General features: G+C 37.7%; 1 protein-coding gene across 5 annotated transcripts in view; it reads left to right on the forward strand.

Annotated features, from left to right (window-relative positions):
- VEPH1 (ventricular zone expressed PH domain containing 1) overlaps nt 1-26,144 on the forward strand; it is a 242,511-nt gene that overhangs the window by 65,510 nt on the left and 150,857 nt on the right. For all 5 annotated transcript variants that reach the window (XM_042955580.1, XM_042955578.1, XM_042955577.1 and 2 more), the window contains exon 5: nt 2,413-2,622. In XM_042955580.1, the coding sequence (XP_042811514.1) occupies nt 2,413-2,622 (210 nt within the window). The remainder of the gene's footprint in view (nt 1-2,412; nt 2,623-26,144) is intronic.

The raw sequence follows: 26,144 nt of genomic DNA on the forward strand, positions 1-26,144 counted from the left end.
GCATAGGCAACATTTGTAGACCTGTTCAATCATGTATGCTGTATACCAGAAACTAGCCCTGGCCCTTCCTCCATAAGTACTGGATATGAATATCCAGTTTAAATTTATATGTAGGATAATTTTAGTCCTCTCAAAATGTCTGCTTTCATGTCCCTGTTAGTTATGTTGTATATGACATGTGACAATATATCCATTAAAACATTATGTACAACTATTCAACACTATGGGGTGGGGTGTGGAGGTTATTCAAATGTTAGCCTGTAAAACCATTTAGATTTTTCTTCGTTCGGTTTGTTCCTCAAATATTTATTGACTCAGTTTCTGGCCAGGCTCTGTGCTAGGCTTTGGCTATACAGTGGGGTACAAACTCTTATAGAGTTTTTAATCCAGCCTGCAAAACAAGCATCTAGACTAGCAATATGAAGAAGGCATGAGAAGGGTTTGCTGGGAGCCATGTAGGGTGTGATAGGGGCTTCAGCCAGGGCACTGGATTGAGGAGGAAAGAGAAGGGAGTGGAGGAAGGCTTTTAAAGGCAACAGCAGCTAATCCAAAGCCTCACGAATGAGAAGGAGTATCCAGAAAAAAAGGGGCAATAAGAATTACAGGCAGAGTGAATCACGTGAGTACAACCCTAGATGCAAGAGAAATCTTAGCAGGTCAAGAAAACATTTTGGAAAAATCCACATGGTTGAAGTATGATATCTGATGGGATCTGGATGGGGGGATACATCTAGAAAAATGGATAGGCATCAGTTTGGAAAAGGTATGTTAAGCCTCTGTCTTGAGATTGATGGCAAATCAGTGAACTATTTTAAGCAGGGGAAGGGTTGCTGTTGAGGCCACAAGGTAGAGAAGGAATTGGATGGACAAGACTGATGGCAGAGAGAAGAGTTAGAAAGCTGTTGGAATAACCCAAGTTCAGGATAATTGGATCAGTGGTCTCAGCTTAGATGTGCCTGCTGGGAGAGTACTTCCCTGATGCCAGCTTAACCTAGGGCTCCAGGATAGTCTGTCACAGCACCTTGTATTTTGCTATATGGCATTTATTAAAATTTATAATTATGCATTTCTATTAAAATTACTCGTTTCATGAAATGTCTCATTTACTAGGCAGTGAATTGTTCCACTATGGCAGGAATCTGCTAGACTTATTAGCAGCTTTAGCACCTAGAATACTACCTTGCAAATAGGAAGGACTCAATAAATATTTGTAAATAAGTGAATGGAGAAATGAATGGAAATTAATGGAAGTAGACAGATCTGTGGCATACTTGGGAGGTGGAATCAGTAGGACTTGGTGGTTGTTTGGAGGAGGCTAATGATAAGGGAAAAAGAACAGTCAAGAATGATTCCCAGACTTCTGACTTGAGTAGCCAGGTAGATAATGGTGCCATTCATGGGGAAAAGAGACACTTGAAGCTAGAGCGGGAAGTGAGAGAAGCAGGGTTTTGGCAAAGGGTGGATTATTAAATTTAGCAGGTTGAGCTGAGTATCAGATTCTGTTTTAATACTGGAAGCTACATTTCAAGTCCACCTTACCAAAAAAGTAACCAACCAAAAAAGCAAACCAACAACAAACTAAACAAACCAGCATAGAAGTATAGATGGGCAAATTGTTTTTATTTTTACTGTTCAGTTTCCACGGGTTGTCCTTTCTAATTGTTTTATTTTAGCAGACAAAACAATTCATTAAGTTGTCAGTGTGCAATGTGTCTGTGTATTAACATAGTGACTTTATTCCACAAAAAGTCACATTTTCTTCAATATGAATTATTGCATCTTTATATTAATACAAGCATTCAAAATCAAGAACGCCATATTAGGGTGTCAGGAATATGGTAGAAATTATTTTACTTTAGTAATGTTTTTTATCTTAGTACTTTTTTGTGATCAAAATGGAATATTGAAGAAAATTTAAAGGCTGTTTCCTGCTTTCTTATTTTTATTATTAAATATTTCCAAACCATACTTCTCCAATTTGAAGGCTTTCACTGAAGTCATCAAGTATCTTTTGCATATTTATATTGCCCTTTAAGTTGTACTTTTATGGTGGATTGGAGGAAATTTAATATTCTGGTGAGGATATAACATATCAAAACTTGACTTATGAATAGCAGCATCTAAACATTTTATAATGTAATGTTGTTACTCTTCAATTTCACAGATGAAATGAAATGAAATGTTACTTTTCATTTCACAGATGAAATGAAAAAGGGAAACAAACTGAAGCCTCTGAAATTTTATCGTAAATTCTAAATTTCAGACTTGTATTTGCTTGAGTTCCAATGAGGGCAATAATCCCAGAATGTGTTGACTTCAGATTTCATAAAATCAAAAAATATTAAATTAGTCCTGATTTAATTAATTTTCCTCTTTGTTTCTCTTCTCTTCCTCTCTCTTTTCTTTTCATAGGTGGTTCAGAAGTGTATTCCTTTCCTAATCAGGCATTTGAAAGACTCAACCCATAATGATGTCATCCTAAACATCCTCATAGAGATAGCAGGCTATGAACCTGTGGCTTTGAACAGTTTTCTTCCAATGCTGAAAGAGATTGGTGAGAGATTCCCCTACCTCATCGGACAAATGGCGAGAATCTATGGAGCTGTGGGGCATGTGGATGAAGTAAGTTTGACTTTTTTTTCTCTCTAAATTCCATTGGCACTTAATCCACTGGGGGCTCTGTGAGCTGCAAATGGGTCCTGGAACTTCTGAGAGCTCCCATTTTTCTTTCAAAACTTTTGCATGGACAGTGGCCTTTGGATCAAGGACACATTATAGCAGAGCTAGGTGGAAGGTTCAGGAAGTAAGGATCTCATTGCTGGAGTGTCACCTGCGGAAGGGAAAGGATTAAAATGGAGGAAGCACTATGACAGATTAAGACCACTTTGTAATAACAATAACCAGTAAAAGAATTTCAACTCATTTCTGGTTGTAGTTCTGCTTAACTGAGGAAACCATCAGTAAGCATAGGGTTAGGCCTCAAACACTACTGATTAAAAGATCCCATAGCTATACTGTCAATAAGCGCCTGCATTCGTTGGTGTATTTTGAGCCCTCCGGATGATGTTACTTGGAAGAGTGAAATAAATGTTCATGGTTGTTTAAAAGGCCTAGCCTAAATATTTGCATAATAGAATCTTTTGGCAGGAACAACAGGATGCCATCAGTTTGTGGGGATTAGGCGACCGAGAAACGATTTCCAGAAATTCAGGTTCTGAAGGGTGTGCACGCATGCATGTCTGTCTGATGATTTTATATTGGGCTTTAGGACTTTTATCTTTTTAAAATAAAAGTAAATATATAATTGATAGAGGGAGGCTTTTATTTTCACCCACTTACATATAATACAGTTATAAAAATCGTACAACTCTTAAAAGGGAATCCATAGTCCATCAAGTTCAACCTCTTGATTCTACACAAGAGAAAATTAAAGGCAAGAAAAGTTGAATGACTTACCCAGACCGAGACTGGGTTAGTTGGTGACCCCGCTGGAATTAGATCTTTGCTATCCTTGGCACTCTTTTCAAAGTTTGTCTTAGAATGGATCTGTGGTTCTGTTTTATTTTATATCTGCTGAGATTTGCAGAGGGCCTAGTGAAGGAGAGGCTTCCTTCTGGTGGAGGGCCTTTGTCCTCTAGCTTCCCAGACGAAGGTGGGAGAGCTGTGCTGCCAAGCAGCCTGTAACCGTCAACATGATGGGGGGATCTTGTAAAAGGATTACCTTGGTGTGGACATGCTGCTTAGTATAATCCCTCTCTATCCACTGCTGCTGGGAATGTCTCACGCCTGCCACCATCTGCCTTCTGGTAACACTTTCCCGTGCCTGTCACCTTGGCTGCCAGGAAAACCCACTAGAGTGCCCAAGTGCTTTTAGGACAACTTCAGCTGACAGCTGTTTGATGGAATCTGCTGACCTTGAAGATTTTTATATGCACCAAAAACTTCAACCTGTGATGTGTGAGACCCTGGAATCTTAAAAAAGTTAAGTCTTCCTGCACCTTAATGGTAGTTATTTTCATCACAAATACATTTATGATTCATTAATATGTAGTAATGCACATTAGAAGTGATTAAACTTCCCACAGAAAATGTTACCTGTTAAAACAATAACAAAAAACACAAACCACATACAATTATGTCACTGTAGGTTTACCTGAACTAAGGCTAACCTGACAGAGAGTAGCCTGTTAGTGTGACTTTTGCATGACCCTAGGTGGGTGCAGTGAGAAGATGGGATCCAAACGGCCAGTGGACTCACTTATTTCACAATTCAGAGCATCAAAATATTTGCCCCTCCCCCATCTCTCATTCTCATATGTCCATGAAGACATCTATGTTTGGGGGAGAAAACTTTTTTCTCGTGGTTCTGACTCACCTTCTCAACAAATAAAATTCTAGATCAAATACTTTCCAAATGTACCTGGATATCAGGATTACATGGGGAGTTTTTTTAATAATATAAGTTCTTGGGCCTCATAGAAAATCTACTAAATCAGAATCTCTAGGAAAGCAACCTAGGAATCTGGATTTGTGGGATCCTCTGACAGGTAATTCTTATGCAGCTGTTAGTGGATCAGTATTTGAGATTTCATGATGTCAAGTATTTAAAGCATATTCTATCTTAGACTTAAAATCAGGTCTTGTCCATCACTCTTTATGCCTTCCTCCATCAAGCCATGTGAATCAATTAAGACTTTTCCAGACTACTGATACAGCTGATACTGATACAGTTTAGATTAGGTATGGTTGAGAGTAACACCAAAGTTCAAAATAATAGTGACTTAAATAAATACAGTTGTCTATTTCTCTTATACATAAAGAAGTCTAGAAAGCAGTCAGCCTAGAAATACATGTTTCAGAGACCCAGGTTCCTTCTACTTTATTGCATTGCCTTCCTTGAACACAATAGAAAACACATGACTTCCATGTCATGGTCCAAGGTGGCTACTCGTCTCCACCCATCAAGTCAGTATTTCAGTCAGCAGGAAGGTGAAAAAAAAAGAAGGACTCTTCCAGATAGTCAAACACAACCTCCTATTCATATCCCATTGCTACCATAGAACAAAACTACATATGACCATACCTAGCTGCAAGGGAGGCTAGAACATGTAGTCTGGATTCAAGTAGTTACATATCAAGAGAGAATCAAGGGTAGAAATAATGATGGAGGTCACAGAATGTCTCTGGTGCACTTTGTCAAGTCATTTTGTTTCTCTGGGTCTGTTTTCTCTCCTCAAAAATAACATCCTTGCACAGGTATACCTCCTTTCTGCTCTGATATTCTTGATTTCATTATTCCATTTCCTTTAAGATCAGCCTGACCAAATTACCTATATAAATGTCAGTCAGGCTCCTTTACTGAGAAATAATACCCTTCTTACTTGTTTCTAACACTGAAAATATCACCATTAGAAAGTCTTTCTTTTAGTTTTAAAGAATACTAAAGCTCAGATGTCCCAAGAATAAGTGTAGTAGTCTAAGCAGCTATTAACTGATTAATTTGAGTGAGTCTGTTCAACTTTCTAAAACTCTCATAGAGCCATATTCCCAAATACCAAAACCAGCAGGGAAGATATATATGTATTTCTGTCCAGCCTCCTTCTAAAAAGAAACATGAAGTTACTGAAGGATATTGCCAGGTGGGCCTGAGGGCAGAAGTTAGGGTCCTGGACACCTATGGAGCAGGGAATTGCAATAAAGAGGAAGTAGCAGGAACTTTGTCCTGGAAAAAACCCCATCATTTTCTGTGTGGAGAACTTGGTCTCTGGTTAGATAAAGATGCATGAGAATATATAAGATATAGAAATGTTTAGGGTGTTAATGATAAGACAGCCACAGTACCCTATTGACCTCAGGCCCTAGGATCCTCTCTCTCATCCTGTCCTGGTTTTGTCTAAAAATTGACTCCATTTAAAAATTTTTCTCTTTGCACAAAAGTAGAATTTCTGGATGTATTCAGGGGTTTCAGCATCAGGTGATTACACTGATAGGATTTAAAAGATTTTGGAAATGCAGAAGAGCCAATCCAACTTTGAGAATCTTGCTCCAACTTTTGGAATGCACAATCTGTGACTGACTGGAGCCTACTGTTTCATCCCTGCCTTGTTACCTGGCCTCCAGAAAACTGCATTGTTAGATCCTTAAGAAGAAAAGGGGAGTCTCCTGAGGGTATGCAATCATCAGGTGAGGCATAACCTTGGAGTAGAGCTAGCCTGGAATTAGTCACATGAGTTATTAATCAACTTATGCCTCACCTTCTGTATTTGAATGAAGCCACGTGTGAGAACTGCCAGGCCTGGCTACAGGGGATCCAAGCCGGATGTGCCCTGTCTTTCAAATCAGGGCCCATCTGGGTGGGCACACTGTTTTCAGCAGCTTGATAGCAACGTCATGGATTTTTCATCTGCATTGCACCTCACAGAGGAAAGTTGTATATATAAACCAAAAACGAAAGCCCGATGGATCCTTATACTCACTATCTCCCAAATTACCTCAGGAATTTTTTTTCCACCCAAATTTAAATGAAACCATGTTTAATAGCTTGATAGTGCTTTTGTCAATATGTGAGGCAATACAGTGTCTCCTGAGCCATTTTCAGGTTTGTGCTTATGCACAAAGCACATCTACTGAACAGAGAATAAAATGGAAGAAACACAGGCCAGAGAAACCTGCTTCTGGGGCAACTGATGCATTGTTGCCCCTGAGTTGCCTCTTCCTTGTCACTGTCAAGAAAAGGACACAGATGGTTTCCATCATGCCAGGATTTAATCCACCTGTGTGGGATGCTCAGTTGAAGCAGATACACAAATAAGAAATATCACTATATTAGATATGTCCTCACGTTGGCAAAAATGCACAGATCCTTTTGTCTTTCTTCAATGAGAAGTCTGCAGTGGAGACCTTAGGAGACAAAGCAGTTCTCAAGAATCCATCCCCAAAGCACCCAACAGTTTGGTACTACCACATCTCTGGCAAACTCCTGGTCTGACCTAAGTCAAGTGCATGATTGCTGATCGGGAAGAACAGAGTTCCAATACTAGAGACTTGGTAGCTGGGTGGGGCAATTTTCTCCACTCCAAGGTATGCGCATATGCACCTACAAGCGCCACAACAATCCACCCCAGTAGGCTACCAGCGCCATCTAGTGGAGAACAGAGCTGTTTCACTAAGCCCCACCCAACTGGGCCAACCTCGCTCTTCAAGAACACAAGTCTCACTGCCTGATTAGTTGATGAGCTATAAAGCACTTCATAGTCTGACTCCTAGAGGAAAAGGAAGTAATTCCAGTCATATTTCAATCTGTTAGCCAGTCCAACTATTCAATTTTCTTTCTTTCTTTCTTTTTCTCTCTTTTTCATTTCTTTTCTTTTCTTATATAAAAAAAGAGGAAAAGTTCATTTTTATTTTCAATTTTTATTAAAAATATTTTTCTTTAATTTTTTTCTACTATATTTTTTTACTTTTGTGTAAATGTTTTCAAATTCTATTTTACTTCCATCATTTCATTTTAGTCTACTTCAGTGTATTCATTTTTTAAATTTTCAAATGATTTCCTTTTTTTTTCTACACAAGAACACTCAGATCAATGGAACAGAATAGAGAACCCAGAAATGGACCCACAAACGTATGGCCAACTAATCTTTGACAAAGCAGGAAAGAATATTCAGTGGAATAAAGACAGTCTCTTCAGCAAGTGGTGCTGGAAAAACTGGACAGCAACATGCAGAAGAATGAACCTGGACCACTTTCTTACACCATACACAAAAATAAACTCAAAATGGATGAAAGACCTCAATGTAAGACAGGAAGCCATCAAAATCCTCGAGGAGAAAGCAGGCAAAAACCTCTTTGATCTTGCCCAAAGCAACTTCTTACTCAACATATCTCCGGAGGCAAGGGAAACAAAAGCAAAAATGAACTTTTGGGACCTCATCAAAATAAAATCTTCTGCACAGCGAAGGAAACAATCAGCAAAACTAAAAGGCAACTGACAGAATGGGAGAAGATATTTGCAAATGACATATCAGATAAAGGGCTGGTATCCAAAGTCTATAAAGAACTTCTCAAACTCAACACCCAAGAAACAAATAATCCAGTGAAGAAATGAGCAAAATACATGAATAGACACTTCTCCAAAGAAGACATCCCGATGGCCAACTGACACATGAAAAAATGCTCCACATCACTCATCATCAGGGAAATACAAATCAAAACCACCATGAGATACCACCTTACACCTGTCAGAACAACTAACATTAACAACTCAGGCAACAACAGATGTTGGCGAGTATGCAGAGAAAGAGGATCTCTTTTGCATTGTTGGTGGGAATCAAGCTGGTGTAGCCACTCTGGAAAACAGTATGGAGGTTCCTCAAAAAACTAAAAATAGAACTACCATATGGCCCAGCAATTGCACTACTAGGCATTTATCCAAGGGATACAGGTATGCTGTTTCAAAGGGACATATGTACCCCCATGTTTATAGCAACACTATTAACAATAGCCAAAGTATGGAAAGAGCCCAAATGTCCATCAATGGATGAATGGATAAAGAAGATGTGGTATATATATATATATATATATATATATATATATATATATACACACACACACACACACACACACACACACAAAGGAGTATTACTCGGCAATCAGAAAGAATGAAATCTTGCCATTTGCAACTACATGGATGGAACTGGAAGGTATGATGTTAATTAAGTGAAATTAGTCAGAGAAAGACAAAAATCATATGACTTCACTCATATGAGGACTTTAAGAGACAAAACAGATGAACATAAGGGAAGGGAAACAAAAATAATATAAAAACAGGGAGGGGGACAAAACATAAGAGACTCTTAAATATGGAGAACAAACAGAGGGTTACTGAAGGTGTGGGAGGGGGGATGGGCTAAATGGGTAGGGGGCATTAAGAAATCTACTCCTGAAATCACTGTTGCAGTATATGCTAACTAATTTGGATGTAAATCTAAGAAAATAAAATTAAAAAAAAAAAAGAAATCCAGATCTAGGATGCAAAGAATGCCCCAACAAAGTCAACCCAGAAAGGTCCACACAAAGACACATAGTAATTAAAATGGCAAAAAAAGTATTGATAAAGAAAGAATTTGTAAAGTAGCAAAAGAAAACAGTTACAATCAAGGGAAACCATATAAGGCTATCAGCTGATTTTTCAGCAGAAATTTTGAAGGCTAAAAGGGATTGGCATAATATATTCAAAGTGCTGAAAGGAAAAAAAATCTGCAACAATAATACTCTATCTAGCAAGTCTATCATTCAAAATAGAAGAAGAGATAAACAGTTTTATAGACCAAGGGGAAAAAAAAAAAGAAAGAACGAAAAAAAGGAAAAAAAAAAGAAAGAAAAACAGTAAGAAAAGAAAAAAGCTAAAGGTATTCAAGACCACTAAACCAGCCTAACAAGAAATCTTAAAGGGGACTCTTTGAGTAGAAAGGAAAGAAATAAGTAGGAGGAAGAAAATTAGGAAAGATAAAATCAGTAAAATTAATTATATCTATAGAAATTAGTCAAGTGACTCACAAAATAAAAGGATGTAAATTATGATACCATATATCTAAAATGTAGGGGAAGAGGAGTAAAGATGAGTTCAAACTTATGTGACCATCAAATTTATATAGACTGTTATCTACATAAAATATTATATACAAACCTAATGATATCCACAAATCAAATACCAGTAATAGATATGCAAATAATAAAGAAAAAGAAATCCAACCATATGACTAAAGGCTGACAAACCATGAAAGAAGAGAACAACAGAAGAAAGGAACAGAGAACTACAAAAACAACTGTAAAACCACTAACATGGCAATAGGCACATACCTATCAATAATGACTTTGAATGTAAATTGACTAACTGCCCCAATAAAAAGGCATAGGGTGACAGAATGGATACAAAAAGCAAGACCTATCCATATTCTGCCTACAAGATACTAAGTTCAGACCTAAAGACACTTGCAGATTGAAAGTGAGGAGAAAAAAGAACTATTAATCATGCAAATGGAAGTGAAAAGAAACCCAGAGTAGCAATACATATTATCATACAAAGCAGACTTTAAAACAAACACTGTAACAAGAGACAAAGAAGGCCACCACATAATCATATAGGGAACAATCTGGGTGCCTGGGTGACTCAGTTGGTTGAGTATCCAACTCTTGATTTCAGCTCAGGTCATGATCTCAAGATCATGGGATCAAGCCCCATGTCAGGCTCTGCACTGAGTGTGGAGCCTGCTTAAGTTTCTCTGCCTCTTCCTCTGCCCATCTCCCCTGCTGGCGCTCTCTCTCTCTCTCTCTCAAATAAAAAAATAAAATCAAAAATAAAGGGAACAATCCAACAAGAAGATATAACAACTGTTAAAATTTATGCACTCAATATGGAAGCACTCAAATACACAAAGTGTTAATAACAAACGTTAAAGATGTCATTAATAGTAATACAATAATAATAGGGGACTTTAGCCCCCCAAACATCAATGGACAGAACATCCAAACAGAAAATCAACAACAACAACAAAAAAAACAAAACAGTGGTTTTGAAGGACACATTGGACCAGATGAATATAACAGATATATTCAGAACATTCCATCTTAAAACAGAGTACACATTCTTTTCAAGTGCACAGGGAACATTCTCCAGAATAGACCATATATTAGGCCACAAAACAAGTCTCAACAAATTCACAAAGATTGAAGTCATACCATCCATCTTTTCTGACCACAACATTATAAAACACAAGAAAAAAATCAATAAAGGATACAAACATGTGGAGGTTAAATAACATGCTCCTAAACAATGAGTTGGTCAACCAAGAAATCAAAGAGGAAATTAAAAAAAAAAAAACATGGAGGCAAAAAACAAACAAAGACAAACAAACCAACTAAATACATGGAGACAAATAAAAAAATGAAAATATAACAGTCCAAGATCTTTGGGATATAGCAGAAGCTGTTCTAGGAGGGAAGTTTATAGCAATACAAGGCTACTTGAAGAAGCAAGAAAAAAAGATCTCAAATGAATAACCTAAGCTTACACCTAAGGACAACAAACAAAAGAACAACAAACAAAACCCAAAGCCGTTAGAAGGAAGGAAATAATAAAGATTAGAACAGAAGTAAATGAAACAGAAACTAAAAAAAACCAATAGAACAGATCAATGAAACCAGGAGCTGTTTTTTTTTAAAGATAAAAAAAATTGGGGCACCTGGGTGGCTCAGTTGGTTAAGCGACTGACTTTAGCTCAGGTCATGATCTCACAGTTTGTGAGTTCAAGCCCCGCGTCAGGCTCTGTGCTGACAGCTCAGAGCCTGGAGCCTACTTCAGATTCTATGTCTCCCCCTCTCTCTACCCCTCCCCTGCTCATGCTCTATGTCTCTCTGTCTCTCAATAAATAAACATTAAAAAAATTTTTTTAAATAAAAAAATTGATAAACTTTTAGCTAGATTCATCAAAACAGAAAAGAGAAGTCTCAAATAAATAAAATCAGAAGTGAAAGAGGAGAAATAACTGACACCAAAGAAATAAAGAGGATTGTAAGAGAATGCTATGAAAAATTATATGCCAAAAAATGGGCAACCTAGAAGAAATGGATAAATTCCTAGAAGCATATAGCCTCCCAACACTGAATTGGAAAGAATTAGAAAATGTGAACTGATTATCAGCAGTGAAATTGAATCAGTAAGCAAAACACTCCCAAAAAACAAATGTCCATGATCAGATGACTCCAAAGATGAATGCTAGCAAACATTTAAAGAAGAGTTGATATGTATTCTTCTATTCCAAACTATTGCAAAACAAAAAAACAAAAAAACAAAAACGAACAAACAAAAACAATAGAAGAGTAACAAAAGCTTCCAAATTCATTGTATGAGGCCAGCATTACCCTGATGCCAAAACCAGATAAAGACAATCAAAAAAAGAGAAAAATAGGCCAATATCTCTGATGAATAAAGATGCAAAATTCCTCAACAACATAAGGCAAACTGAATCCAAAGATACATTTAAAAAATTATGTACCAACATCAAGTGGGATTTATTTCTGGGATGCAATAGCAGTTCAATGTTCACAACTCAGTTAAAGTGATACATCATCAAGAGAAAGAATAAAAACTATATGACCATTTCAATGGATGTAGAAAAAACATTTGACAAAGGACAACAACAATTTATGATAAAAACTCTCAACAAAGTAGGTTTAATATTTTAATTTTTTTATGTTTATTTATTTTTGAGAGAGGAAGAGAGAGAGACAGAGCATGAGAGGGGGAGGGGTAGAGAGAGAGAGGGAGACACAGAATCTGAAGCAAGCTCCAGGCTCTGAGCTGTCAGCATAGAGCCTGACGTGGGTCTGAAACTCACGAACTGCAAGATCATGACCTGAGCCAAAGTGGGAAGCTTAACCAACTGAACCACCCAGGTGCCCCTCAACAAAATAGTTTAGAGGGAACATACGTCACTATAATAAAGACCATATATGAAAAACCCATAGCAAATGTCATACTCAATGGTAAAACACGGAGAGCTTTTCCCCTAAGATAAGGAACAAGACAGGGATGGTCCACTGTCACCATCTTTATTCAACAAAGTACTGGAAGTCCTAGCCACAGCAATCGACAAGAAAAAGAAATCAAAGACATCCACTTTGCTAAAAAAAGAAGTAAACCTTTTTCTTTTGCACATTACATGATACTATGCATAAAGAAACTATAATGACTCCAGCAAAAAAACTACTAGAAACTGATAAGTGAATTCAAAAAGTCATAGGATATAAAATCAATGTGCATAAATCTGGTGCATTTCTATATATTAATAATGAAGCAGTAGAAAGAGAAACTATGGAAACAATCCCATTTACAGTTGCATGAAAAACAATAAAATACCTAGGAATAAACTTAACCAAGGGGGTGAAAGACGTGTTCTCTGAAAAATATGAAACACTGATTAAAGAAAATGAAGACAAGACAAACAAATGGAAAGATGTTCCATATTAATGGATTGGAAGAGCAAATATTGTTAAAAAGACCATGCTACCCAAAGCAATCTACAGATTTAATGCCATCCCTATGAAAATACCAATAGCATTTTTCACAGAACTAGAACAAATAATCCTAAAATTGGTGTGGAACCACAGGAGACCCCGAATAACCAAAGCAATCTTGAAAAAGAAGAACAAAACTGGAGGTATCACAATCCCAGATTTCAAGATATAGTACAAAGATGTTGTAATCAAAACAGTATGGTACTGGCACAAAAATGGATACAAAAGCCAATAGAACAGAATACAGAACCCAGATAGAAACCTACATTTATATGGTTAGTTAATCTTTGGCAAAGGAGGCAAGAACAGTCGATGAGAAAGAGACGGTCCCTTCAACAAATGGTGTTGGGAAAACTGGACAGCTACATGCAAAAGAATGTAGCTGGACCACTTTCTCACATAATACAGAAAAATAAATTTAAAATGTATTAAGGACCTAAATGTGAGAACTGAAATCATAAAAATCCTAGAAGAGAGCACAGGCAGTAATTTCTTTGACATTGGCAGTAGCAATATTTGTCCACAGATGTCTCCTGAGGCAAGGGAAACAAAAGCAAAAATAAGCTATTGGGACAACATCAAAATAAAAAGCTTCTTTTCAGCAAAGGAAAACATGACCAAAACTAAAAGGTGGGGCACCTGGGTAGCTCAGTTAGGTGTCTGACTCTTGATTTTGGCTCAGGTCATGATCTCAACAGTTTGTGGAATCAAGCCCTGCATTGGGCTCTGCACTGACAGTGTGGAGACTGTTTGAAATTCTCTCTCTGCTCCTCCCCTACTCAGGTGCACATTCACTCTCTGTCTGTCTGTCTGTCTGTCTCTCTCTCTCTCTCAAAAATAAATAAATAAATAAATAAATAAACAAACAAACAAACAAACATTAAAAGAAAACTAAAAGGCAACCTACGAAATGGGAGAAGATATTTGCAAATGATGTATTTGATAAAAGGCTAGTATACAAAATATGTAAACAACTTATACAAGTCAACACCAAAAACATAAACAACCCAATTTTAAAATGCCAGAAAACATGGCATTTCTCCAAAGAAAACATCCTGATGACCAACAGGCACATGAACTCATTATCAGGGAAATGCAAATCAAAACCACAGTGAGATATTACCTCACACATGTCAGAATGACTAAAATCAATAACCAAAGAAACAACATGTGTTGGCAACGATATGGAGGAAAAAAATCCTTAAGTACTATGGGTGGAAATGCAAACTGGTGCTGCCACTGTGGAAAACAGTTTGGAGTTTCCTGAAAAAGTTAAAAATAGACCTACCATATGATCCGGTAATTCTACTACTTGGTATTTACCCAAAGAATATGAAAACACAGATTCAAAAAGATATGTGCAGCCCTGTGTTTATTGCAGCGCTATTTACAATAGCCAAATTATGGAAGGGTCCATCCCTAGATGAGTGGATAGAGAAGAAGTGGTATATATATATATATATATACATATATATATATATATATATATATATATATATGTATATATATATATATATATATTGCTGTGACTATTACTCAGCCATAAAAACAAAGGAAATCTTGCTATCTAGAGAGTGTCATACCAAGTGAAATTAGTCAGAGAAAGAAAAATACCATATGATTTCACTTATATGGCAGATTTAAGAAACAAACCAATGAACAAAGGAAAAAGGAGACAAACCAAGAAAGAGACTCTTAACTAGAGAGAGCAAACTGATGGTTACCAGAGGGGAGGCAGGTGGGGGGTGGGTGAAATAAGTGAAGTGAAGCTATCTTGATGAGCACTAATATATGGAATTGTTGAATCACTATATTGTACACCTGAAACTAATATAACACTGCACATTACTGGAATTAAGATTTAAAAATAAAATTAAAAATATAAAAACTTTTCTGTCTAAAAATAAATAAAACAATCCAATGAACCCTCTTAAGATGAGAAATTTGGGGCGAGGGTGTTTATTTTCTCTCCAAGTTAGTTCATGTATACTCACTAAAGTATTTCTTGATTCCCTGTAACCTAGTCACATTTCAAAAATTAAAGATACCTTTACTTTTGCAATTTATTTCAGAAATTTCTATAGCTGGGATCATTGAATCTTAAAAATATGGAAAGCACAACATATACCCCAACATGCATTTATTAGATATTGAGCATTACAAATCTCAAAACATGTAACTGTTAGAGGAATAATTTCTCACAATTTCACTAGTTTTTTTTTTTCCTTTCTACATAAAGCTTTAGGTTATATCCGTATTTAAAGCAATAGCGTTTTCTTCTAAAAACTTTGAATTTCATGTGATTATAGTATACCTCCCTAGATAGTTTTATTGGATCTGTTTCTGAACTTTTTTAATGCATATATTTTTTTACTTACAGAGATCTTTATTTTATTTTTTTGTACTCTTTATATCCATCTCCCTATCTATAAAATGGGGGAAATAACTGTAGTTAACTCACAGCGTCATTGTAAAGATGAAATGACAGAATCAGTGTGAAGCATTGCTGCTAACACATAACCACATTGGGGATTAAAAGGACACTCATCACGATGAGCACTGAGTAATGTATAGAATTGTTGAACCACTATATTGCACACCTGAAACTAATCTAATACTCTATGTTAATTACACTGAAATTAAAACAAAATTAAAAAGAGACCATCCACAAACATACACCCAGATAATTCGTATAAAGCCTTTAGCACAGTGTCTGGAGTAGAGTAAGTGCTTGATATGTTTCAACTAGCAGAAAGTTGTATCACCTCTCTGGACTCAGTTTCCTCATGTGTAAAATGGAAATAGCAATATTATTCACCACATTGGCTTGTCGTGAGGATTTGATGAATTATAACATGTGGAACAGTGTCTGGCTAATGGTAAACAGTAAATAAGTACGAGCAATTTAATTAATTTATTACTTCTTCAGTGTTGCCCAAACCTTTCCCATTGCACTTATATGGATATAGACTGAAGCTTAAGCCTAACAGACTGAAATTAGGGAAGACAGCCACCAGGGAAATGGCTTGCCTCTTCCCTGCTTCTCCAAAGAAAGAGGCTGACTAGATGGGTATGCATGGGACAAGTCAAAACAAGGATAGGTCAGAATGGAATGAGCTACCATAGATAAGGGCACGTGTCATTACAGATGCAAAGCAGAATTGACTATAGCTTTTTTTCTTTTTTAGAGAATAACTGGTATATGTTGATTTTTTTTTCTGAGTGGAATGCATATCTGCTTTATATTTATTTTGCAGACAATTATTCCTGAGGGGAATAAGAGTGACAAAAACAATAATAAAACCACATTTTGTAAAAACTTTATAATTTAAAATAGGCCTTCCTTGTATTCTTGGGGGCACTGGAAGTGCATGGCTTTCCATAAAGGGTGGGTTGTCCTCAGCTCCTCACCTATAAAAACAGCTAAAATAATTTTGCAGCATTTTTTTTAAAAAAGCTCTTATTAACTAAATATGAAGTGGTTTAAATTAAACCCAGGCCAGACTGACTTTTTTGTCTGTGGAGAACTGAAATAGAACTTCAGTGCTAAAATATTTTATTTTTTCCATCATTTTCTTGACTCATTAGACTGTCAGCCATGCAGGTGGCCTCGGCCCACTGGGTTGGGTACTGCAGTTATCATAGCTCTTTCCTAACATGGTTCAACATGGAAAAGAGACTCCATTAGGAATGGCTTAGATTTTTTTTTTTTTGAGAAGCAAAATCGGATTCATGTGTTCTATTTACTTAAGGCTCAAGTAAACAAACTGAAACAAATTTAGTTGAATAGTTGAATCCTCATTGGGACCCAGTCTCATTTGAAGGCACACACTAGTACAGAGAAGCACACGCTCCATAGCTATGTTTTATTCCCAGTGCCAGACCCATGAGGCAGCAGACCTGTGTAGTGGAAACAGAGACAACATGCTTTAAAATGCTCTTTATAAGTGATTTGGCACACGGAAGGATGCTATGCCTGGTTGTTTTCCTTAGCTAGAGACCAACACTCTGCACCTGTGAAGAATCAAATGGCATGCCCTCCCAGTCCAGCCGCTGCCATGGTGGGTGTTAAATCCTGTGTCTTCTGCCTTGTTTTTCTAACTGGCTGGAATCCGCTGGCCAAGCACCTGGGTGTGTTTATTACATCCTCTCTGGGCTCAGAGTCATGGACACTTTTCAAGTAAAGAAGCGACACACATCTTGCCCAGGTCGCATTTCTGTGACATCCGGCAGGCCTTCTACAAAAACACTTTCAGGAGGAAAAGGAAAAGAATGACAAAGGCAACTGACAGCCACATTACTGTCCTCATCCTGACTGTGGAAAAACATCCTGGGAAAAAGGAGCTGGATGGATGATTTGCTCCTTTAACTTGCAAATCAAGACTGAAGGATCTGGGGCCATTCTATGAGAGGAGGAAACTGCGACTTAAAACTACACTTTACCCAAAGATAGAGAATTTAGTTAAAAATTTGGTAGGCTCAGCGACTTTGGGGACTCATTTTCTTAAGCCTTGGTTGGTGCCAGCCAGCTGCTGCTTAATCCCACAGAATTGTCATCAACTGGGGAAGCCTTCCCCACCCCACCCCCGCCCCCCGTTAAAATGCAAATAGCTTTATTGTTTTTTATATTGTGAAAAGGTTACATGCTAATTGTAAATAATATCAATAATAAACCTCTACCAGAGTGTAAGGAAAACAAACAAACAAACAAAAAACCTATGAGTATATATAAAATAAGCTTTCAAATAATGGTGCTGATATTCTACACCCTCCCTCCCTTCATGATTTGGGTTGAGCTGCTGATTCTTTCTGGGTGCAAGCCCCAGTGCTGATGATGGTGACACAGAGAAAAGAAAAATGTGGTCCCTGCCCTATAGGAGCTCTCAGCGAATGTGGGCCAAGGGAGATGTACAGATTATTTGAATTTAACTTGGTGTGTGTTACTACTACTAACCCTCCCTGCATGAGCGAGTTTGGGAGAGTGTTATTATCAAAGCTTGGTTTGTCAAATGATAGGGTCATATCATGGGAGGAAGAGGTAGCTGTCTATGGGAGGACATGGCATGTGTAATAGCAAGCAGCTGGGAAAAGACCAGGAGTCTTTTGGAAACCTTGAGAACTTCAAGTGCCTGGAGCGTTGAATGAATAGTCGAAGAGAGGGGGAAGGATGAGACTGGTCCGGAGACTGGGGTTAGATTATGAAAACTCCTCATTGATTAGCAGATAGTTCCTGTCTTCTACCTTCTCTCTCCAAAGTTATTCATCACTGGTGCCCAGATGACCTTGGAACAGTATTTTGTTTCCCTTCCTATTGTGGACTAGTAAATGAATACCGTGTACCTCAGAGTTCCCAAGAAACCAAAGAGCCTGGTAAAAGGACAAACAGTCCCCGCAAATAGTTGCAAACATAGAGTAGTAAATAATGGTTACAAAAGTTACATGTTGCAACAATTTTCAACAATGTCTTGTAATTATCAACTGTAATTTAGGCCAACTGACCAAATCCACAAAGATCCCTCAGTTCCTCTGTGAGCCAGGCAGCTTGACAAACCTTATGATGCGGTAGCAGCATCTAGAAGGTACCTCTGCCTGACCAGTCTCCCCTTAGGACTGAACCCCAAGAATGATCACCCTGGTCCCCACAGATCTGATCTCCTTTCTTCCAAGAGGGACCTTTTGACTTTTTTACAACGATATCTGTGAGGAAGTTGGTGAGCATATTTGCCCCAGGGAAGTGGAAAGCTCCCACTCCATGACCACCTCTTTAGTCCTGAACTTAAGAAGTGATTGAATCCTGGATTCACCAGGACAACTGAGCCTTGGCAGCGGGGAGATTGAGAGGATGAAGCAGTGGCTAATTCTAGCTCAAATCCTGCTGCCTTTTTTTTTTTTAATGAAATCTATTGTCAAATTGGTTTCCATACAACACCCAGTGCTCCTGCTGCTCTTTTAAGAAGGTGGCCAGTAGTCCTCACCCCTCCCGTATCCCCCACGGATTTAATCACTTCAGTTTAAACTGGCTACTTTAACTACCAGCATCTGCATTTCTTTGCCTATGGCTTTCCTCACCTTCACAAGCCACTGGGATAATATGTCTGACAGGATAGATGTGTGAGGAATCAACAGCCCTCAACCAATGATAGGGGTTGAGGTATGTGCCTCAAATGAGATCTGCCTTCCCCAGAATTCCTAGGTACCCTTTCTGAACTAGTTCTCTTCTACTCCCCTGCTGGTCTCCTGCAGTTTCCAAGTAGTTGATTGGCACTTCAGTCATCTCAGGGATCACAAGCCAAGGAGAAGGCCTTTACATACCTCCCCAGGCCATTGTGCTCTCCTCTGCTCTGAACACTTGAGAGTATATATCTGTGATGTCGAGTTTAACATCTGATTTTCTTCTGGTTGCATTTGCTTTTCATTCATTTAAACTGGAACTTGACGAAGCATCAGTGTCTTGTACTGGTGAATGGCAGCTGATGACATGGCACGTTGTGTTTAAGGAGGGCCAGGAAATATATAGACATTAGGTTCCAGGCATGGCTGGTGGCTACTGTTTTTCAGAACCTGTCAGTCTGCTTCCTGTGTGGTGGCCAAAGTGTGGTCACCAGACTAGGAGCAGTGAGTATCACCTGGGAATCAGAATCTACAGCTTAACAAGATCCCCAGGTATTCTGCATGTACCTGAATATGTAAGAGGCACTGGTCTCAAGGACCCAGGCCCTGCAGGATTTATCTCCCATAGAATCCCCTAGAGATTTGCTTATCAAAACAAATTTAAGCCTGGTTTATTTTGTAGTAAGTAGCAGTTAAGAACTTGGTACTGGTTCATATCATCTGAGTTAAAGCCTCTAAGAAAATTACATGTGACAGCTGACTGATCAGCAGTAGACTGTCACACTGAAATGTTTATGTTATAGTTCTTAGCATTAACCAGAATGATCCTTCTTATCTACATGAATATGTGAAGATAACACATGAGAAATTACACTGAAAAGGGTGTCTTGACATCAGTTTATTTCTTGGTAAGTAATAAATAAATCTAAAGTAGATAAAGACATAGTTATTGCTATTTAAGACTGATAAACTTGAGATGACTGGAAAATAAATTCTCCCAGAATACAAGTGAACGGAAATGATCAACCTTCAATGCTGTGTAGGTCCTATAGAGTTTCAAATATCTGGAAGTTTACTCAGAAAAGTGAAAGACAAACTTTCCTAACTATCTCATGTCATTGAAATCTTTATTTACTAAGTATGGTTGATTTTAGAAAGCCCAGAATTATGCTAAGTTGATACTGGTTTCTCCATTTTCTCCTGCTATTTCTTATACTGACATCTGCTTTGGAGGGCAAACTTCCTTCAGATGCAGATGGCATTCTTTGTGACGATGTGATGATTCTAGCTCATTCAAAAGCCCCCTTCTTCTTTCAAAACACTTCCCAGAGCCCACCTTCTCTATGACAGCTCCACATTCCTGAAGCACTATTTGGTTATAAATTTGCTCTCTCCTTTCTGCCTGGTAGGTACAGATTCAACTAGCAGGAAAAGAGGGTGATGAAAGGAAATAGTACAAGTTACAAAGATTTTCCAAAGGTAATATTCTAGCTTCCTTCACTTTAGAAAGTGAGAATGACCTTGAAGGCAAGATGCATGGATTTTAGTATCCCGTACAGTAGATAAAATAGACACAGCAGACATAGTGAGGTGACTCTTCTGTTCTTCTGTTAAGAAATGGCAAAATTAACCCATGCTATGCTCTGAATGTGCCCCCCTCACCCCTCACCAAGTCATATGTGGAAACCTAATCCCCAAGGTGATGGTATTAGGAAGTGGAGCCTTTGGGAGGTGATTAGGCCATGAGGATGGAGACCTCATGAATGGAATTAGTTCCCCTATAAAGAGCCTAAATGTCCATCAACTGATGAATGGATAAAGAAATTGTGGTTTATATACACAATGGAGTACTACATGGCAATGAGAAAGAACGAAATATGGCCCTTTGTAGCAACGTGGATGGAACAGGAGAGTGTGATGCTAAGTGAAATAAGCCATACAGAGAAAGACAGATACTATATGGTTTCACTCTTATGTGGATCCTGAGAAACTTAACAGAAACCCATGGGGGAGGGGAAGGAAAAAAAAAAGAGGTTAGAGTGGGAGAGAGCCAAAGCATAAGAGACTGTTAAAAACTGAGAACAAACTGAGGGTTGATGGGGGGTGGGAGGGAGGGGAGGTGGGTTATGGGTATTGAGGAGGGCACCTTTTGGGATGAGCACTGGGTGTTGTATGGAAACCAATTTGACAATAAATTTCATATATTGGGAAAAAAAAAAAAAGGAATTAGTTCCCCTACAAAAGAGGCCCAAGAGAACTCCCTTGTCCCCTTCCTCCATGGAACCAAACAACACTATGATCTTGGATGTCCTAGCCTACAGAACTGTGAGAAATAAATGTTTGTGGTTTATAAGCCACCCAGTATGTGGTGTTTTGTTATAGCCGCCCAAATGTCCCAAATGGATCAAGACAAACTATGAGCCCATTCAGGATCTCAACACAACCCCATCTAAAAACCCTAAAAGGCTATTGTACTCTTTTGTCACTGTTACTAAAAGTCAACTCACAAATAAGTGGAAAACAATTTGAGAGTTAATAGTTTTCTTCAGGCTAGTGCGTTTCAAATGTTTGAGCACACCATGGTCAGATATAACTTCAAAACCCCATCCTATTCGTTGCAATTTGTTTGCATATTTTCATTTACTTGCTTGTTTATGCCAGTTAAGTTGCAATAAATTAAGTTAAATATGTTTATCTCAGCAAGCAGTTAAGGCAGTTCACAATGGAAATGTAGTTGCTATGAGACCAAACATCATTAACCCAAGGCAAAATCCAATAACTGAAAAGGGAAGCATTGCGAGAATGGGGAGCAGGGTACCAGAAAAACTATCTCAAACTCTCCTAGCTAATCTCAGGCAAAGTTTCCCCTGTGGCAAAATGAATTTTTCCATTTTATTCTCTGCTGTAAGTAATGAAATACTACCCAAATATTTTCTGTCTAACCTGTATCTCAGGAGTTAAATCTCAGCTACTATGAATAAAACTTCCTGGCTATTTTTTATGAAAATAAGTAGGTGCAAAGAAAGATAGGCATCTTGTATGTAATTACATAATGAGTAAATTATGTAATGTAATGAGTAAATTATGGAAAGTTCAATTGTAGCTGATGTGTAGTTCAACTGAGTTAAATCTTACCATATTTTTCCTTTTCTAATGAGCAAAAAGCATTTTTTTTTCCTGGCAAAGTGCTCAAACACTATTTCTCTTTTCCTTGCCTTGCCTTGCCTTGCCTTGCCTTTTCTTTTTTCTTTCTGGGCCCATAATAAGCATCTTTCTTCAAAATGTTTCCATGATTGGGCCAGAAGGTCTGTGGTTACTTTTTCTATCATTTTGTGATTACCCTCCATTTGCTAAACAGATATTGTGTAATTAAAGATGGGCCACTTCTTGAGGTCTCTAGAAATGTTTCAATGCTAAAGGCCCCAGTGGTCTTTCAAAAATGTTTGCTTAATTAAAGCAAAAGAAATAGTGGAACCATTGTTCAGGATAATCAATGAAAGGCCATTTACATGAGGGGACCATGGCGTGGTGGAAGAAATCCTGGCTCAGTATAATTCATTCTGGGTCCCTTGAGCCCACACAAAAGATTTACCTTTAAGAGGCTAAGTTCCCAAGCCCCCATGTTTTTAGAAAGTAAATCCAAACTATAGACCCTCTAAATCTTTTATCAACCCTCAAAATAATACTACGTTAGAAGCTCAAATTAGAAGGACTTCTGCAAGCTTTAACATCTGTATTTGGGGGTCAGTGCAAAGAAAAGATGCTGGGAAATAAACCCTCAGGACAAATGTAGAGCGATTTGAGTTTTCAAATATAAATGTGGGCACACTGAATTCTGTTTTAGGAAAAATAACTGCAAATTGGAAAAATTTATTTGATAGCAGATCATGTCCAGTTTTCTGCCCTTTAAAAAAAATCAATCATACTAAAACCATTAATTTATTTGGCTGCATTATTATCTTAAAAAGCAAGACATAAAGGTAAGCTGTCTTTCACATTCTCTGATTTCTATTTTAAATGTCTTTTTGAGGAAGACATACTAAGTCCCATGTTTAAATAAAAGCTATAATTGGTTTATAAATATACCTTTTTTTTTAACAAGGGTGGGGTTTACTTTAGCACTCTGTGCCAAATGCATGCAGTTGAACTGAGTCCAATGGTCCTTAATTTTTGCCATGTTACAGAATTTGAGGTTCATTCAAAACAAAGGATACATCTGTTTTCATCAGCTGTTTCTTGACTTTTATTACTGGGACTTATTTTTTAAAATTGTTTTGCCTACATGGTATTGTTTTACTAGGCATGATTTATTGCTCTCCCATGTGCCCACAGAAACTATATGTTCAGAAATAACGCAAACTGAACCAAAATAAGAGGGGAAAGATGGGAACGATTTCATTTACATTGGATTAAATAATCATTTAGAATATGTGAATACATTTACATTGCAATAAAGTTTTTATTAATGGGAACAAAAATATGTTCAATTTCTCCAAGCTGATATACAGAAAAATTGAGGCATGTTCAGAGGACAAAGGGAAGAATTGAGGAATGTGAGTTTTGGAATGCTATTTAAAAAATCAGCTCAGGGGCGCCTGGGTGGCTCAGTCGGTTAAGCAGCCGACTTTGGCTCAGGTCATGATTTCGCGGTCCGTGAGCTCAAGCCCTGCGTCGGGCTCTGTGCTGACAGCTCAGTTTGGAGCCTGTTTCAGATTCTGTGTCTCCCTCTCTCTGACCCTCCCCTGTTCATGGTCTGTCTCTCTCTGTCTCAAAAATAAATAAACGTTAAAAAAAATAAAAATTAAATTAAAAAAAAATCAGCTCAAAATTGGAGGATTATCTGCCTAACAGAGTCATTAACAATGTTTTAGTTTATTTATTCTATTTGATTCTACAAAAGAAGATTTCAAGCAGCTTGCCCTCTCAATGTTCTGTTAAAAAATTTATTGAATCTTAGCTTTTGATCCTTATAAACTAACAACACTTGATGCCTACTTACTCTGAAAGCATTTTGCTTATATTTTTATGCTAATTTTTAAGGCTAGAAGAGCGTATCTTTGGGTAATATAACTTTTAAAGAATAAAATGTATTAGTTGTACAGTTATTTTGGTTGGCATTTATAGATCACTGGATAGCTTGACCATCACTGCCTTGACTACTTCAAGAGCAGTAATTTTTTGTGGATTTGGAAATGTTAAAATAGTAAAATATTTTTACTTCAGACACAGGGAAATATTGAAAAAGACTGGGGAATAATTGCAAAGAGAAAAAGATCTATATAACTATAGATAATGAGCTAAAACTTGGCTCAAGTCACTAAGAAAATCTTAAGTTGTGTAGTAGTTTTACTTAATCATGTAACATTTTTAAAAAGGGAAATGGGTACCTGGGTGGCTCAGTCAGTTGAGTGGCTGACTCTTGATTTCAGCTCAGGTCATGATTCCAGGGCATGGGATTGAGCCCCACATTGGGCTCCCCACAGAGCGTGGAGCCTGCTTAAGATTTGCTCTTTCTTCCTCTGCCCCTCTCCTCTACTCACTCGCTCTCTCTTTAAATAAATAAATAAATAAATAAATAAATAAATAAATAAATAAATAAGGAAACAGACTTTCTCAGTAAAATATAGAGCATATTTCACTTCTAGGTAAACTTTTTTTGTAGGTTACTAATACACTGGCCCATATACTGAGCTGATATTGGGGTTTGGGACCTTTCTAGAACTTCCAAGCCTTCTTGATTCACAAAATAAGTTAACTGGGGGAAATTAAGGGTATATAGCTTCTGAGACAGCTTGTTTTTGTTTTTGTGATAATTCAAATATGCCTGCATTTGCATTTATAATTTTTTAAGTTTATTTATTTATTTTGAGGTGGGGAGGGGTAGAGGGTGGGAGAGAGAGAATCACAAGCAGGCTCCACACTGTCAGTGCAGAGCCTGACGTGGGGCTCTATCCCAGAGATTGTGACCTGAGCCAAAATGAAAAGTTGGATATTTAACCAACTGAGCCACCCAGGTACCCCTGTATTTATACTTTTTGACACTCAAGCAATAATAGCTAACACTAATTTAGTATTCCATGTTGCCAGACATTATTCTGAATGCTTTGTTTTTAACTGGATCTTCACAGCCATTCGATGGGGCAGGTGCTCTTATTAACCTGTTTTATAAACTAAGCCATGGAGAGTTAAGTAACCTGCCCAAGCTCCATGACTGGCCATCACAGTGCCATGACAAACTCAGGAAGGAGCTTCTGAGCCCCCTTTTGTGACCACCACAATACCATCCACTCCTGCTTGGACAAATGAGGAATAGCTGTGAGGGCTTTACATGGTACTGTCACCTTTCTGTTCTCTGAGGGTGAGATTTTCTCTGTGAATATTTATCCAAAGGAAATCTTTCATATTTATTGACAATTTGAACAGCCAATAATCTTCTTATTTGCCTTGCTAGTCTCTTATTGTCATTTCTGTTTTACATGAAGGAAATAAAGCTTCTGGAAAGCCAAATACTTAACCAGTCCTTTTTTCAAGAGGAGATTTTAGGCAGTGGAACAATTTAGGTTGTTGCTAGTAGATATCTCAGAGGGAACTATAAGTCTCCAGGATGGGTCTGAGCAGCAGCTGGAATGAAGAAACTTAATACATTGCTCAGACCAGCTGAATCCAACAGAAAAGCAGTGCTAACAAGTCTCTTATGACTTGGACTCAGTCATTTTGGATTTTCTAAAAAGGGTGATTATAAACTCATCAGTCAATAGAATATTAGGAATTAAAAAATTTTTAATGTTTATTTATTTTTGAGAGAGAGAGAGAGAGAGAGAATGAGCAAGGGAGGGGCAGAGAGAGAGGGAGACAGAGAATCCTAAGCAGGCTCCAGTCTCTGAGCTGTCAGCACATAGCCCAACGCGGGGCTTGAACTCATAAACTGTGAGATCATGACCTGAGCCGAAGTTGGA

The sequence above is a fragment of the Panthera leo genome, chromosome C2 (assembly GCF_018350215.1).
Source record: "Panthera leo isolate Ple1 chromosome C2, P.leo_Ple1_pat1.1, whole genome shotgun sequence".
NCBI classification, from domain to species: Eukaryota; Metazoa; Chordata; class Mammalia; order Carnivora; family Felidae; genus Panthera; species Panthera leo.